This window comes from Esox lucius, chromosome 11 (assembly GCF_011004845.1).
Source record: "Esox lucius isolate fEsoLuc1 chromosome 11, fEsoLuc1.pri, whole genome shotgun sequence".
NCBI classification, from domain to species: domain Eukaryota; kingdom Metazoa; phylum Chordata; class Actinopteri; order Esociformes; family Esocidae; genus Esox; species Esox lucius.
Window position 1 is genome coordinate 33,464,327 of NC_047579.1, and position 16,901 is coordinate 33,481,227.

Consider the following 16,901-nt stretch of genomic DNA (forward strand, 5'->3'; position numbering starts at 1 on the left):
GGTATGGTAACTGATGGGTCACAGGAAGCTATAAATCTGGCTGATGATAGGAGTAGTAGTGCCCACTAAGAAATTGCCTTTAATGAGCCACTCCACTCACGGTCTTCCATTTCCAGCTTTAAAAAAAATCCCACCTTGCAACAGTCATTGGTTTAGGAGGCAGAATATGAGTGACGTGATTGTAGCCAATGAAACAGAGAGAGCAGTGTCTTCCCAAATGGCCTACGTCACACCTAGACCTTATTGTGGGAAGGTAATTGCTGGTAATATGTTTGAGACCAGGTGAGGTGACATCTAGAGAACGTGAGACGAGTGCTCCTTTGAAGTGTGCTGTTTGTGGGACTTGAGTTTGGGCTTGCAGGGATGGTGACACATGTTAACTGCTGATAACCGGTTAGGTTTTCTCCCAGAATGAATGACAGGGGCTGACAACAGATGTTACATTATGACCGCAGTTATACTACATATGTGATTTCATCTATATTTTAATCATATTTTATAGCCAACAATAATTAGAGTTGTGTTTTTGTTCTCCACCAGTACTGTTGAATGATGACGCTGTGTTTGTGAAAGGTAAGGAGTCCCATGTCATTGGTCTTTAACTTGTAACTTGCTAATTTAATTCAGGTTAAGTGGATTTAGCTGACTTAACCTGCCCGGTAGCAGGGCTAGAGAATATGGTGCGATTGAAATGTACCTGACTATAAGGTGTGTGTGTGTGTGTTTGTGTTTGTTCAAGGTGGGACACACTTGCTCTCACAGACGTACAGTAACAGAGTCAGGATAGGTGACGTGGCATAGGAAAACACTATCCGCAAATTGACGTGGCAAAGTGGTTTGGTTTGCCATGTAAGTTTGTTTGAGGACCATAAAGTATTTCTTTACACAGTCACTGTAATGTAAATCCAGTTTTTTTTTACCAGACTCTCCCTGCCTCCTTCCAGAGGATGGGTGCAGAATCCTGCTGCTGGAGAAGATGTCTCTTGGCCGGCTCCTGCGACGTGCCTCCTCCAAGGCCTCTGACCTCTTGACCTTTAACCCGGGGTCAGCGGGGTCACAGAGTGGCATGGATGGAGAAATTATTTTCTCCAAGAACAATGTGTGTGTGCACCCTGCAGAGCCACTGCCGGGTCTGCCGGACCACCACCCAGGTATAGTACAGTACCAGATGAAAGGGTTTTCTGCATTGTTGCACATTTTAGCGCATTGAATCAGGTCAGATGGTTTTGTGGGTTGTAGTAATATATAGTCTGAGGGGAGAAGATGATTTAGGTGCTTGTTTCATTGGTTTGGACTGTGTCATATGATGGAGACATTCTCCATCCGCGCTTCACAGTGCAGCAGGACAATGAGACAAAGCACACTGACAACCCACCATGGAGTGGAAAGGTTTAGACTGATTTAAATCCTACTGAACATTAATTTCACCTGCTGAAGAGGAGACTGAAGTAAGAAACTCCCCATAAAAGCAACGGTTCAATATGGCTGCAGTAAAGGCTTGGCAAAGCATCTGAAAGGACAATAACAAGCGTTTGGTGATGTCAGTGGGTCGTAGACTCACTGCTGTTACTGCCTGCAAGGATTTGTGACTAATTACCACATTTGTATTTTTCTTACGTCTGCTTATTGTTGAATTCTGCCAATACTAATGCTCACATTTAATGGGGGATAGAATTCTGAAAGTGTTGTTTTTCTTAGTTACACCTATGTGTTGAAACAGCCAGAAATAGAAGGTGACAGTCTATGCTATAGCCTAATATTATTTCATATTCGTTGAGTATATATAGCACATTTAAGAAACATTTTCTTTACTGTCAAATACTTATGGATGGCACTGTATGACTAAACAAAATACCTATTTTCACACTCTGTTTCATTGTTCCTATTGTTCCTGCACCTCTGGGCTCTTGTCTGACCTCATTTCTTTGTGTTTGTTCATGAGCCATAGGGTGGTTATCTAAGATCACCTTCTCTCTTTCAGGTTATTTACCATGTCAAACCACATTTGCTTTCGATTTAAGAGGCTTTTTATAATTGGTTAGTTTTCTGTGTATACAGGTGAAAATCTAAACCTTGACACCCTACCTTCCTGTGGTTACATTGTACAGTTTCCAGGCAGATACTCCCAGTGGCTACGGGGATCTGAAGAGGTCTTGCTCACTGTGGACTGGGGCGGTGACCTATGAACTCCGGTCCAATTCCATGTATAAACAGAATCCAATTTCTTTTTTTATTATTATTTGGAAGAAACTAAAAACATCTCACATTGACAACTAAACAATCCTACTATCATCAGGAACAGCAGATGTTTGACGGAGAGCCATGTTATTTGCTGGGTAAACAACATCGTCAGTGAGTGTATATGCCTCCCAGGACCGGATGCCAGCCAAAACGCTGCGCTGTGTCTTACCGCATATCTCTGGTCCAGCAAGAATTTCTCGTTATATAGTATGTATAGAAAATACTATTTACTTACTTAAATGAAGCACAGTTGTTATAGTTGAAACACGCTCTATGTAATGTTTCCACGTAATAGTGCTTCTCTTGCCACTTCTGTCACCAAGGTTTTATGGTCTGACATTGTGTGACTATTGTGTCTTTAGTCGGGCTTTAATGCTGTAAAGTTAGTTATGCCGTCACTGTGTTAGCCAGTAAAATAGAGTACCTCATTCCCTTATCCAGTGGATCATCACCAAATGGAGAAAGGTCCAGGTAACTGGAAGACTACATGGGGTTGTCCCACCGAATTCAGCCTGGAAGAGCTGACCAAACGATGCTCGTAGAAGTCTCCATGTACCCCAGGGTAACATGAAGGGATCCACAGGTCTCTCTTGCCACAATCAGTGTCGAGGTGTATTAGTCAACGATCAGAAAGAGACCGCTCCGACGTGGCCTAGTTGCGAGGTCCAGAGGGAAGACAACCTTTGCTCTGAGAATGGAATGTCAAGACATGATGCTGATATATGGAAGACTGCCCCAGCTGTTTGCTACAGCCAGCTAACTGTCCAATTCGTCTGTCAGACGACCTAGAAAGGTTGTGTGGCCGCAAATGTATACTCGGCTCACAAAAGCGATGAGCTGTCGTTTTCTCTAGCCGGCCATGAATGGAGGCGGTAATGTGTTTTGGTCACAACGCTGAAACTTGATTGCAATGTTGTCCTGAATGTGCTGAAAGAGACTCATACTTCAACTTATCATCTATAAACACTTAGATGTTTTGACATTTGTGTGTCATGGTCACATTAGCTGTGAACGTTGAATGATTGCTGGCTAAATCTTGCAGGGAGTTGCAATGTTTAGTTTTATGTAGTCAGCGAACTAGTTAAAAGGTTTTTGTTTCTATCGATGTAAATCTTATCAAAAGAACCCCAGTTGCTTGCTGGAGCTATCTGGTCTTTCAGACTACTTAACAATGTCAGGTGTTGTGTTTGGCGAAAATAAAAATACTGCCTTTGAACAGAAGAACCTCATGCTAGCTTGTAAAGCATAAAGGCAGTGGCATTATGATTTGGGGCTGGTTTGCTGCCTCAGGGCCTGGCCAACTTGCCATCATTGAGACAGCCATGAATTCAATATTGTATCAAAGAATTCTTGGCTCCATAAGAAGAATTGGAAGGTTATGGAATTGCACCACTGCGTGTCAGGAGGAAGTTTGAAAGATGAAAGGAGGGAACAGGGGACAGGAGAACTTACACAATAATTGCTTTAACACAATATCAGGGGCGAATGTGCAATAACTCTTCCATTCTGTGATTCTATGATCTGGACAGACAGTGTGTGGGTTTTTATGTGTGTTAATTTTGCCTCTGTTCTCTCTTTCAGGGTACCTGTGTGTGCACATGGAGAAGGATGAGAACCTTGGCACCACTCTGATCCTGACATGGGTGCCTAACTCCCGGATCCAGAGGCAGGACGAGGAGGCTCTACGCTACATTACCCCAGAGAGCTCACCTGTCCGCAGGAATGGCAGACGAAAGCACTGCAGGTAGAGTGAGGAGATAGGAGCATAATAGAGCTCTGTATGTGGTGAAACACACATCAGACTCTCCTTTATCTTTCACCCACATGCACAAACTCAGATACTGCACTTACACTCCACGCAAACACTCATTCATACAAAACATGAACAAACCTATATATTTGCACCTCACAGGCACGCGCACATGCGCACACACTTAACACTCATAACCTACGTCTACTGTTTATAACCTGAACAGCTGTTAACCCTGAACACTGTTACTCCCTGTTAACAACCCGCTTTCTGTGCACATACTCCTCCTGTTACTACCTTCTATAATTCTTTTTCTGTTTTATATGTTTAGATTAGCGTTTTTGTTAAAAGGCTGTAAGCATTTGACCGTTTACACCTGTTTTTAATGAAGCACATGAAAAACAACCTTAGAGGGGAATAAAATGTGTATTTGCAGCGTCATTAAAAACTAAGCACAGCTTTGGCTCCCTCTAGTTGTTGGCTGCACCATTACAGGCTTGATGTATGTGTTATAACACAACTAAATCATTCATATGTAAAAAAACACCATTTTATATTATCTATTATTAGTAGTATGTAATGATGTTTTGTAGTATACTGAATGTGTATTAGATCATATCAGTGGACATTTTTGGCAGATTTAGCACAAATGATCAATTCCAGTTAAGAGCCATAGCGTTCATAGAGTACATTACTCAAAAGATAGTGCTTATTTTCAAAATGTTGGCAATATTGTGATGTATTTATTGCTATATTATTGTGACTGTGGGTATATTATGTAAGTGTTTAATGGAATACAATTCTTAAATGTCATTATGGTGATGAGGGTGTATTCACTTCAATGGTAAAAATATTTCAATACAAACAATCAGGCTCCAGTCCCGACATCCTCCAGCCCAGGAGGAAAATGAGGACAGAGAGGAGCAGGAGACGATTGGAACCGGGAACAGAGGGGACCAAGGCCTGGGTCTGGAGGCTATCGTGGAGCCCCCTCACCCCCAGGCTGGGGGCGATGAGGGGGACGAGGGCTCTTGTGAGCTGTCGGCTGATGAAGTGAGCAGAGACAGCACCATGGGGTCGGACTCTGACACCTTCTCCTCGCCCTTCTGCCTGTCGCCTGTCAGCGAGGCACTCTGTGAGAGCAGTAGTTCAGTGTTCCTGGACAATGAGAGCAGGTAAACTGGGTACTGCTTAGTGGTTACTGGGCACTGCTATGTGAATGCTCAGACTTGGATTCCAATATTTGCTTATATAATGTCAGAGACTGGAGTTTGGTGTAATTGAGTTTGCATGTTGCCAATGTAGAAATATGAAAGACCAGACTTACTAAATGTTTTTGAAAGATTTCAGTATTTACCCTGGTCTGTTGTGTGCAAGCATTGGTTTGTGACCTGTAGACATAAATAGCAATTGGTGTTGTTTTATGTGAATTATCTTTGTGTGGTAGCTTGTTGATTAACAGGTTAGTGGTGGAAGGAGGACAGGTAGTTGCCATGGTATTCATAATATTTGTTTATTTCAGAATGGGTGCATATTGATGTTTGAGAAAAAGCACACTAGAAATGCTTTTCCAATAATTTGGGTAGCGCAGAAAGTGAGTAACCGCTTGACTATATGCAAACTACAATGTATTTATGTAGATTTCTAATGCTTTATTTTGGTAGCAGGCACATATTATTTTTAAATGATATCCCCCTTTCTTCCTTTCCCCAGTTTGGTGGTATTGTATCTACAGCTCTGTCTCTCTGCAGCTGTCCTCACGGCATCCCTACCAAGCATTCCGCTTGTTTGTACTCTGTTCTTCCAACCTATTGTCTCAACATGTGTGAGGGCAGACCCCACCATCTGACCACCTCTGTATGCTTTGGCTGCATCTGAGCTGCCTAAGGGGGTGGCTAGAGCACAATTAGACTACAAAATCCCTGTTGACAGTGCCTCCTTAATGCTTGGGCAATGGGCCTTTTCTGCTTCCCAGCCACTCTTCAACTGTTGGCCCAGTCAAGGCCCAAACCTAGACTGTGGTTGTCAGTTGGGATCATGAATCAATTCAGAATTCTGGTCCATCTTAACAGCAGGCCCTTTTATTCTTCTCCTTTTATAGAAAGGCTAAGAACAGCAACAGTTTTCTGTGTTTAAATGTTGAAACCATACAATAAGGATTTAGAATACTAATTAATGTCTTTGGATCCCTATGGGTATAACCTTGAAAAAATATTGTAAAACTGAGCCACTATTCCGGATGCCAGTTCCCATCTTCCAACAAGCAGAATTAATTCTTCTCCCCAGATAAAGGCTGTTGTAATTGTCCAAACCTACCACATGGTGGAGCCAAAGAGAAGAGGAGGGGAGTATCGTTATTGTTATTGAGTGGGGGAGGTTTTGACATCAAAGGCATTAAGGCTGAATGTCTGTAACTTAGTCTGTATGTGGAGACAGGGCTATGAAAGCAGGTAATAAAAAGGTTGTTTCATGTTTTTATTGGCAACATGAGCCAAAATGCACATATTGTCCTTTGAGAAATGCAATACAATGAATCAGCTTAGTTAGCATAAAATACATTTTCCTCTGGACTAAACCATCATGTTAGTTTGCTGACCTTATGAAGTATTTTGGACACAAGTATTAGCCAGAAAAAACACCCAGGAGGAGAGTTTGTAGTGTGCGCGTATGTCTGTCCGTTAAACCCTATGTGAAAGTGTGTGACTTTGGCAATGTCTCTAACCTTTTCTTCACTCCCCTTTTTCTTTGGCTAGTGCTTTTCTTTAACCCCATCTCTCCATTTCTTGCTTCCTTTACCCACACGCTCTCTGTCTCCTGCCTTCCTGCTTGGTTCCTCTGTTGGTCTGTTTTAAGCGCTTTGATTCCTGCCTGCTCCAGGGTTTGTTGCGCTCAGATGAGTGTCAGATGGGTGGATTAGATGGAAGTAGAGTGGGCCAGTCCAGCAGCCAAACCCTCTGGAACAGCAGAGCACAGCGCTCAGCTGGACACCGAGACAGATATTTGGACTGGAAACATCACTTAGTATCAAGCAGAGTGAAACAGTCTGTGTTGGGAGAGGCAGAAAGAGGATTGACTGTAGTATAAGTGTGTGTTTCTGTGAGTATCTGTGTGTGTGTGTGTGTGTGTGTGTGTGTGTGTCTGTGTGTGTGCGTGCGCTTGTGGATTGCGTACATTTTTCTCTTCCTTTCGCAACCCAGTTGAGACTTTATAGGTACCAGTGGTTTGTGATAAGGGTGACTTCACCTCTATTTGCCTATCCTACTTTCTGACCCCCCCCCCTCCCAGCTAAGGGACCAGTGGTCTCTGTGGGGGTTGATCTCTGGATCTCAGGGTGATGCTAGACCTCTTTCCCCAGGGTACAATATTATGTACAGTATAATAGGTAAAGAACAGAGCACCACTAGGTCTCACACCAACCTGGATTTATCCTGACAAGGGACATGCCATCCAAACTTGCAGTTGACTTGTTTTATAGATTGGATACGTGAGCTTTAGTAGAGTCACAGAAGAGAAGTGTTGGCTATTAGTGTAAAGTGAACATTTCGCAAATTGAGATGCATTCATGGGCTTGATGGCAGTTAAACCTGCTGTACTTTGTACTTAACAGTTAAGTATTGTTAACTGTTAAGTAAACAATACTTAACAGTTTGTTTGTTTAACACCTACTGTTAAAGTGGCTTATTTATTTAAAAGCCCATACAGTCTGTTAGCTTGTTTGTACAGTGTTGTGAGTGTTACAGTAGTAAGCAGCTATTGAAGACTACATGTTCCTTTATTTTATTTTTACAGGCTAACAAACTTGGTCAGGTGTTGTTTGAGCAAACCGTTAAATGCGAGACTGAACATCTTCATGCTTCGTCTCCCTGCAGTCAGTTTATCTACAACCTACAGTAGGTTTACCTTAAGCCATATAGACTCCACTCCTCCACTTTGCTGCATTGTTTCAGTACAGGGATCTGTGTTGTGAGGTGAGTTATGTGATCCATAATCCAGACGGCAGTAAATCTGACCAATGAGGTCTTGCCATGTCCATCGATCCCACTTGTTATATTCTCACGTGAGACAACTTGGGACATGATCAAACCGAGGTCATTGAATTGGTGACGTGGCTACCTCTTGTCATTCGATCTTTAGGCTTTTTGTATGTTTTATAGATTCGGTGTGATTCTGTGCAGATTCATTGAGGAAGGAATAGGTATTAAACGCTTTCCATATGGGCTAAGTAAGCCCCATTTGCAGTGAATACGTCACAGTCTGTGCTTCTCAGGGCTGGCTGTCAGGCTCCGAGACATGTCTCTGGGTATGTTTTGGTTGTTAGCTCTGGTGAATTTACCCCCCCCCCCCCCCACACACACACACACACACACACTTACCCAGTTGTTTTATATGTGTGTGTTCCTGCAGTAGAGGAACCCCAGGCTCGGGTTTCAGTGCCGGGAAAAACACACTGGTCATGGGGGAATGACAGGGGAAAGTGGACAGCGGACGCTGGGATTTGTGGGCGTGTGCGGTGTTACTGTTGTGTGTACAGAATGTGCATGCGTGAGCACAGTAACCTCTGTGCATTCCTACCATTCCATGTCCTCTGGTCTTAAGCCAGCACAACCCTAGGATATGATAATATTGAGGAAAGACACACATTGCATTTAGCACTAGTCCCGCTGTGGGCCCTGTTAGTGTCGTCTGTATTTATTTGTTGTTACACTGACATTAATATGCAATGCAGAAAAAGGGGATTCATATAAGGTCATCTGATCTTTAAACTTTGCCTAAGAACAACATCTACCTGGAGCGTCAAGTCAAACTCCTCTCCTGTGGTTTTGTCAGGGAGCTGTGCGACGAGTCCATGACCCATTCCGCTAGCTCTGCCTCCAGTCTGGACAGCCACACACCCTTGGAGAGCAACAGCCAATCACAGGGCAAGCGGTGGGAGGAGCAGCAGAAAGTGCTGGCGCTGGAGCAGCTAGGTGGAGTGTTCCGGGTTGACCTGGGGCACATGAGGTCTCTCCGCCTCTTCTTCAGGTCAGCTGGGTGTCACATAGGAGTGTTGGTGACTGGGTACTTTGTTTTGGCTGATGAATGAGTTGATCCAAAGAACTCTGTAGAAGTTGAACGTTAGTTAAGGCTGGCTGTCCAGTTTCAATTAAAAATAATCTTTATTAAAAGTAATCTGTTTGTCCCTCCATTAACTAATTCAAACGTGTATGCCACATTAGCGTGTTAGAACCTGCTAGCCCATCTACTTTATGACCTCAGGAACGCATCTAGAAATCAATCCTGGTGTTACAAAGTCCATGTTCTCCCAGCTGAGGTAGTAAAGAAAAGTAACTAGTACGGTGTCTTTGGAAAGCATTCAGACCTCTTTACGTTTTCCTCATTTTGTTGTCTTACAGACTTAGTTTATAAATGATTACATTTACAAACTACAGAATAATTTCAAAGAAAACATTTTTCTAGAAATGTGTGCAGATTAATTGAAAATCCAAAAAACTGATACCTAATGTACATTAGTATTCAGACCCTTTATTCAGTACTTTGTAGAAATGCCTTTGGCAGCGATCACAGGTTCGAGTCTTCGTCGATATGCCTTTACCAGCGTTGCACACCTGGATTTGGGCAGTTTCTTCCATTATTCCTTGTAGATCCTCTAAATTTCAGTCTGAATGAATAGGGAGCGTCTGTGAACTTCAGTTATTCAACATGGCTTAAGGCTGGGCCGCTTAAGGACTTTTACAGTCTCAAAACACTCCAGTCAGTGGCAATGGGTTCTTGGTCACCTCATTGGGTTAGAGTTAACCCTTAACCACCTCATTGGTGGTTCCAAACTTCTTCCATTTCACAGCGATGTAGCCCCCTGTGCTCCAGGAATATGTCAATGTTCAAGCAATTTTTATAACACTTTTTATAACATTTCCCAGATCTATGCCTTGACACAGTTCTATATTTGAGGACTGCGTTGATGTCCTTGTACTTCACAGGTGTGTTCCTTTCTAAATCATGTCCAATCAATCGAATTTGCCACAGGTGGACTCCAAACAAGTTCTATGGGCATGTCAAGGATGATCAGAGGACACAAATTATCTGAGTTCAGTTTGGAGTGAAGGGTCTGAATACTTATGCACATGACATTTGTTTTCATTTTCAATTAATTGGCACACATTTTGAAAGAGGTGTTTTTGCTTTGTTATGGGGTATCGTGTGTGAATTGATATAATCAACAAAATGTCGGAGCGAGTGAAAGGGGGTGAATTCCTTCTGAAGGCATTGTTGTGTCTAAGCAGGAAGTGAGATGGGAATGAAAAATATTTGACCTTTTGATGTGTTCTGGTTTCAGTGATGAGGCATGCACCAGTGGGCAGCTGGTGATCGCCAGCAGGGAGAGCCAGTACAAGATTCTCCACTTCCACCATGCGGGCCTTGACAAGTTGGCAGAGGTCTTCCAACAGTGGAAATGCTGCAGAGAGACCCAGCTCAAAGACCAGGTGACCTGTTAGCGCAGTAGGAGCACTGACATAGAGCTACTTTGAAGTTATAGTACCTTGCAAAAGTATTTAAACCCTTTACAAATTCACTCATATTACTGAATTTCACATTAGAATTTAGTTTTGTTTGATATTTTTTTCTACGCTGACACTAAATCTATTATTGGATGGTGACACAGGTTTTATTTTCTGAAATATCTTTAAGAAAAATAAACTGAAATACTGTGTTGTATGTTGCTTGCATATTTAACAGCCAAAGTATTTGGTAGATCCTCCTTTAATAGCTTTAAATATTTACATTTCTGTATCTACCAGCTTTGCTTACAGTTTTACTGGTCTTCTTAGCATATTTTCTCCATGTTGTTTAGGTTGGTTGGACAATGTGGACTTTTCAAATAGTACCACATATTTTCTATGGGATTGATATCAGGACTTATACTGGGCTGCTGTAAGACACCAACCTTTTTAAGCCATTCCAATGTTGCCTTGGCTGGGCCGGGAATCATTGTCCTGCTGGAAGGTAAATGCCTTCCCAAGATTCTCTTGAGGTATTCTTGTATTGTGCTCCAACAATTTTTCCTTAATTTTTTACAAAATGCAGAGTTCCTGCTCATAAAAAACATCCCCACATGCTGTCACCACCATTTGTCACCACAGGGATGGTGTGTATTTGGTCTGCACCATGCATAGTGGTTTGAGGTTTGGCCACAAATCTTGGTCTCATCTGACCGCGTAAAGCTTTCACAGCTGGGTTACTCTCATGCTTTCAGATTCCTTCTTGCAACCTCCCAATACAGGCCAGTTTTCCATTAGAGCTCATGATATGATTCATTGGTGCAGTATTACTCCACTACTAATCGCTGAACTCTGTAGCTTCTACAAAGTGATGGTTAGCCTCATTATGACGTCTCTAACACCTTTCCTTTTTGTTGGAGTGCTGAATTTTAAGGGGCAGCCTTATCTTAGCAATGCCCCTGGCGCTGTGGTGCAGATTCCTGATTATTCAGCTGAGATATTTAAACACTTATGCTGTACCCCTTTCCTAATATATGCATATACGTTACTTTACTCTAACCTCTGAATAGTGCTCTTTGGTCTTCCTTTTTCCTTCAGATTCAAATCCTGAACAATGATCCTTCAACAGTGATGTGTGAATGCATCTTTAATGGTTCACAGGTGAGGGCCAATGGTAAGGTAATTGGGTCCTCATTAGGGTAATTTAATCTGTGTTAACTGGGAGCATCAACAACGCAGGCGTTGAATACTTACGCAAACAATTCTTTTACATTTTTCATTCATATATACCATTTGTTCTGTAATTCAGTAGTATGAGAGAATTGGTTAGGGGTTTGAATGCTTTTGCAAGGTACTCTATGTTGAAAAGTAGAAGAAAAAAAAATTATACCAAGGGTGTTGTCATTTCGGCCAAACCATTTTACATAATTTTGCAGGTTGTTTTGAATGGCCCATTTTCTCTCTGGTTAGCGTCTTTGGAACAGGGTGTGGCGTCTCATGGACATTTGATTGAACCCGTTAATGTGCCATGTCTTCTCCCAGGTAGTGGACGAGAAGTCGTGTATGCAGTTTTCCATCCGGAGGCCCACTCTGCCCTCTGCCGAGACCCATCCAGAGGAGCGTCTGTACCGCCGTCTGGACGTAGCCACCTGGCTGAGACACCTCAACCACAACGGACAGGTTGAGGAGGAGTACAAGCTACGCAAGGTCTGTCTGTGTCTGTTTGTGCACAAGTCAAATGTACTCCGGTCTGTCTCTGATTCAGCTCCTTTGTAACGTAGTCGTGATTGAGTGGACAACTCTCATTCCTGTAGCTAACATTATGCAATGCTGCGGTAGGCTGATCCTCCTCTCTACCTCCTCCCACAGGCCATCTTCTTTGGGGGCATTGACCCATCCATCCGGGGGGAGGTGTGGCCCTTCTTACTGCTCTATTACAGCTACGACTCCACGTCCCAAGAGAGGGAGGCCTGGAGGCTCGCCAAACGCGCAGAGTACCACGACATCCAGCAGAGGAGGTGGGAGTTGTGGGGGAGATGAGGGTGTTGGTGGGCGGGAGTGTCACTGGAACTTGCAAATTGACTATACTATGTGGCTAGGAGTATGTTGTTTACATACCACGATGGTGACGCGCAGAAACACAGACACACCCCTTGTGGGTTCAAAAAGAGCAATCAATAAACACTGTTACAGAGCTTGTTGTGTGACTTACTGCATGGGTGGAAATGAATAGGCCTGCTGGGAAAGGCCACGTCGCAAACACTGATGAAATCACATTGTCAGTAGGAGTGCAACTCGATACACATACGCTTGAAGAGAGGACCGGGTGGAACCAGTCAGCGTAAAACAATTTCCCAGCGTTCACCTGTGCGCCGTGCCCTTAACACTCGTTTAATTTTAGTAAGCTTCCACAAAGTGTGTTTGTTTTAGCGTCCGCGTGTACGCAGGTGTGCATCCGAACGTGCGCGTGTGCTCAGGATTAATATGGTAATTGGCAAGTGTTCAACCTATTCAGCCTTTGAACACATCAGAAGGCCTAATCCAAACCAGGCAATTACAAGCTCTGTTCCTCTTGTGATGTGATCTGGTTGTTGGAAAAACACTTGACTGAAACAGCCTCCAGGGGTTAGTGGCTCGTCATTAAAACCTTGAGACTGCAGTCTCTGTATCATATAGGTGGTGGCACTGCTTAACCTCTACTGAAAGACTCTGCAGATTTGTTGGATTGTGTGACTTAACATGCGCACGTACGATCATACGTTTTCTCCTACGGCAATACCCGCCCCATTTGTTCTATGGAAGCAAAGGATTTTTTTGTTACACAATAATATGATCAAGCTTGAGAAGCGATTTTGTTGTTAAACACTGAGAGCCTGTCCTGAACAAAAAAAATCAAGGACAGTGGGTTGTGGAAAGATTCAGTTTGCTCATGTGTTTTTCCAAGGTCCAATGTCTCTTGATCTTTGATGTGAATGGTGCCCTAAAAAGAAGGGTTTTCTGGTAGCAGGAGCAGGTACTTAACTACTTACTATTTCCAGAAAAGGAGTGCGGTGGAGGGAGGGACAGGGAAGAAGGGGGAGTAAGGGATGGAGGTAAAGGGGAACTGGGAATAAGAGGGAACCAGGGAATGGGAGACAGCAGCGAGAGGTTGAGGCGACGCCCAGGAAACAGCAGACACAAACACAGCTCCAGAAAGTAAACAGTTGCGTGAAGTTGCATCAGGTCTGCTGTTATTATTCCTGGCGCGGCCGAGTGGAAAACAAATAAGTGTTAATTAAATCCCTGCTCTGCTCGTTAGGGGAGTGTTTAGGTCCTCAGTAATCAGGTTCTCAGCCAGAGGGGTCCTGACGTCCCGAATCTTTTTAATAGGTCTGCATCTCAGGGCCTATTCAGACTAAAACAATTGCTGTGACAAAATGTAATTTAAATAACAACATTTACATAATATCCCACCTATAGCGGCACACAACATTCTGTAATACATTTTTGTTATTCATCAAACCATAAAAACGCTCCAAAATGCACATGAGCCAAACATTTGTTTGAGCCAAACATTAACGGATCATCTGCTGGGGAAGTGTCACATGCCACCTTGCCTCTTTCTGCTCTAGTTTTGTATGTATCTGAGGCAAATCTGGCAACGAGACTTGTTTATCTAGATTTTACAAAAATGTTGGGACTGACATCGAGTTTAGTTAGTGCTTAAGTCCTTAGCCCCAGTATTTGTCCCGCGTTTACCCCTTTCTCCCTGTCGGTCCCGTCCAACCCCTAGGTTATCTATGAGTCCAGAGGAGCACAGTGACTTCTGGAGGAAGGTGCAGTTCACGGTGGATAAGGACGTAGTGAGGACGGACCGCAGCAACCACTTTTTCAGAGGAAAGAACAACCCCAACGTGGAGAGTATGAGGTCAGGCCTGCTGGCTGTGTCCGCCTCCTCTCTCTTTCTACCAGCTTCTTAGCTCTCCATCTTCCTCCTGTCCATCGCTCACTTTCTCACTATTATTAAACACGTTTTCATTTCCTTCACCTTCCCTCACATTACCAATTCCTCATCTTTCCTATCCAACAGTCCAGTGAACAGCAGATAATATTGTACACTCTTAAACCCAGGGGGAATATAGCTAATAACTTTCATGCTTTATTGACTCTCGCTAAGCTGTTAGAGCGCTCCTTCTGATGAATATTTACTGCTAATAGCTTCCTAAATGTGGTGTTAAAAGGTTTCAAAACCAGGTAGTTTATTAAGTGAGTCTCATGGCTGAATCTCAATATTGGTCAAGGTAACTGGGGGAAGTTGGGTTAGTCTAGAACACTGGTTTTGATATTTGTGTCCACCTAGTTCATATAGCCTTCAATTCAGGAACATGCTATTCATATTTTTTGTGAAATAAAACATGTACAGACCTTAAACTCAGAGCTCCAAAATGGTGTATCATATAATAACTACAGTATGCAGGAAGAGAGGGAGCATTCTGCATTTCCATTTAACAACAGAATAAGTGCCTTCTGTTGACTGATAGAAATTCTGTATTCACCCAAAATGTTTTCTGGTGAGCAGCCTAAACTTTGTGAAAAATGATCATCCTTTATTACTGCAGATATATTCTGGACATTTTCTCGTATTGCGATGCAAACACTTTGCAATGCTGCTTAAGCTACCTAGCTAGATGTAGGCTACGATCGCCATTGCAAATGGCTTCCTGAGATATGAATAGTAACATAACTACCCTGAGCATAAATTAGAAATCCAGCCAGCTAGCTATCTCAACAGTACACCAAACTTGCTCTTTGAGCACAGCGAAATGGTGAAAATCCAGCACACTGTATAAACAACAAGCTGACCGTAAAAAGTCTGCATTCTATTACCGATTTTAGTCCCTGTATTTGGTTTGCATTTTCAATGTTCTTATTGACCAATATGTTCTTGTTGAATGTCAACAAACAGAAAACTGGAGATTAGGTCATATTTATTTTTACTCAATGAAATGACAAATGTATTAATCAAAAATAACTTTCTGAATTGAGATATGGTAGCCTACTGATACTGTACAGTACTGTATATGATAGATTGTACATTGGCTACATTATTGCCCACTTAACAGGGACTTCACCAGCCCTGGGCATTTGGGACTATAGCCCAGGACGTTTTCTTCAGCGTCAAATGTTGTCCATGCTAATATTTTCTTTGAAAAGTTTTGCGCAACAGAGGTTTGTAGCCCAGGGCATTGTGAAAGGGTGGAGACGTACCTGATGAGGGGAAAAAAATCTAGAATCCAATTTACAGTATGAATATGCATAGTGCTGTAGTGCTCTGCTTGGTAGGACTTGTGATGTGCAGTACTTGGAGTTAATGTGTATGACTTTGTTTTAGATGTTTTTGATATTTTCTGGTGTGTGTGTGATTCTCCTTTCCTGTAGACGGGTGCTTCTTAACTACGCTGTGTTCAACCCAGAGATGGGCTATTGCCAGGGAATGTCTGACCTGGTGGCCCCTCTGCTTACCGAGGTGCAGGACGAGAGTGATACGTTCTGGTGCTTTGTGGGCCTAATGGAGAACACTATATTCATCAGCTCACCCCGAGATGAGGACATGGAGAGACAGCTGGTAAAGAGAGAGCGAGGCGGGGGGGGGTTCTTTCACTCTATATTACACATACAGTCATTCTCTTATTTACATGTACTCTCTCTGACTTTATTACCTAAGCTGTCTCTCTCTTCCACTCTCATTTTATTGCACGCTATCCTCTCTTTGCTCTTTCTATCTGTAATTCTCTAACATGTGTATGTTTGTCAACGGCTGTGATATAGATAAAAGCTTTGTTCGTTCCATTTATAGTCCAGAACTGTCGGTTATGAGATTATAGGTTAATTGTGCTGGCTCTACTGTATGTGTGTTACGCTAGAATACCATGACATTCATATCCACATTTGAGCTGAAACAATCTCTTTCCCTAATACCTTGTGGATGGGTTCTTACGACAGATTAAACAACAATTATTTTAAAAAGCTTACACAGAATCATGTGATTACAGCAGGAGTTACTGGTTTAGCGTTCAGTCACTGGTAATTTGCTAAAATCAGGTTTAGGTGAAGACATTGCTTGAATTAGTATGTTGTTTTCTGTCTGTATTCTAGTGGTTTATTTAAAAGCCTGTGTACTATCAGTATTCTTCATTTTTATAAATGGTTCCCACTAGATTCGACAGTCATAGTCGAAATGGTCAATACCCTTGAAAATCATGACGGACAAAATAAGCTTTTAATTATTAGCACCAGTGAAATTAGCAGAAGGGACTGGTTTGACTCAAGAGGTTCTTCTTGTGAGGTGTGAGACTTTGCTTTCCTTCCTGGCGCGGGCTAATCACACTTGTTAACAACATTCCCTTCCCAATTAAACACGAACGTGACAAATG

The 16,901-nt window shown here is 42.7% G+C and overlaps 1 protein-coding gene across 7 annotated transcripts in view; it reads left to right on the forward strand.

The window, feature by feature from the left end:
- Positions 1-16,901, forward strand: part of tbc1d16 (TBC1 domain family, member 16) — a 29,085-nt gene that overhangs the window by 5,921 nt on the left and 6,263 nt on the right. Inside the window, exons 1-11 of one of the 7 annotated variants that reach the window (XM_020051150.2) lie at positions 758-849; positions 945-1,151; positions 3,823-3,985; positions 4,864-5,166; positions 8,819-9,013; positions 10,326-10,473; positions 11,587-11,649; positions 12,031-12,195; positions 12,358-12,506; positions 14,261-14,395; positions 15,907-16,093. In XM_020051150.2, coding sequence (XP_019906709.2) covers positions 977-1,151; positions 3,823-3,985; positions 4,864-5,166; positions 8,819-9,013; positions 10,326-10,473; positions 11,587-11,649; positions 12,031-12,195; positions 12,358-12,506; positions 14,261-14,395; positions 15,907-16,093 — 1,683 coding nt within the window. In that variant the 5' untranslated portion in view covers positions 758-849; positions 945-976. Of the gene's footprint in view, positions 1-757; positions 850-923; positions 1,152-2,098; positions 2,205-3,822; positions 3,986-4,863; positions 5,167-8,818; positions 9,014-10,325; positions 10,474-10,936; positions 10,994-11,586; positions 11,663-12,030; positions 12,196-12,357; positions 12,507-14,260; positions 14,396-15,906; positions 16,094-16,901 lie in introns of those variants that run through there. The other 6 variants (XM_020051148.2, XM_020051149.2, XM_020051151.2 and 3 more) reach the window with 6 other exon arrangements.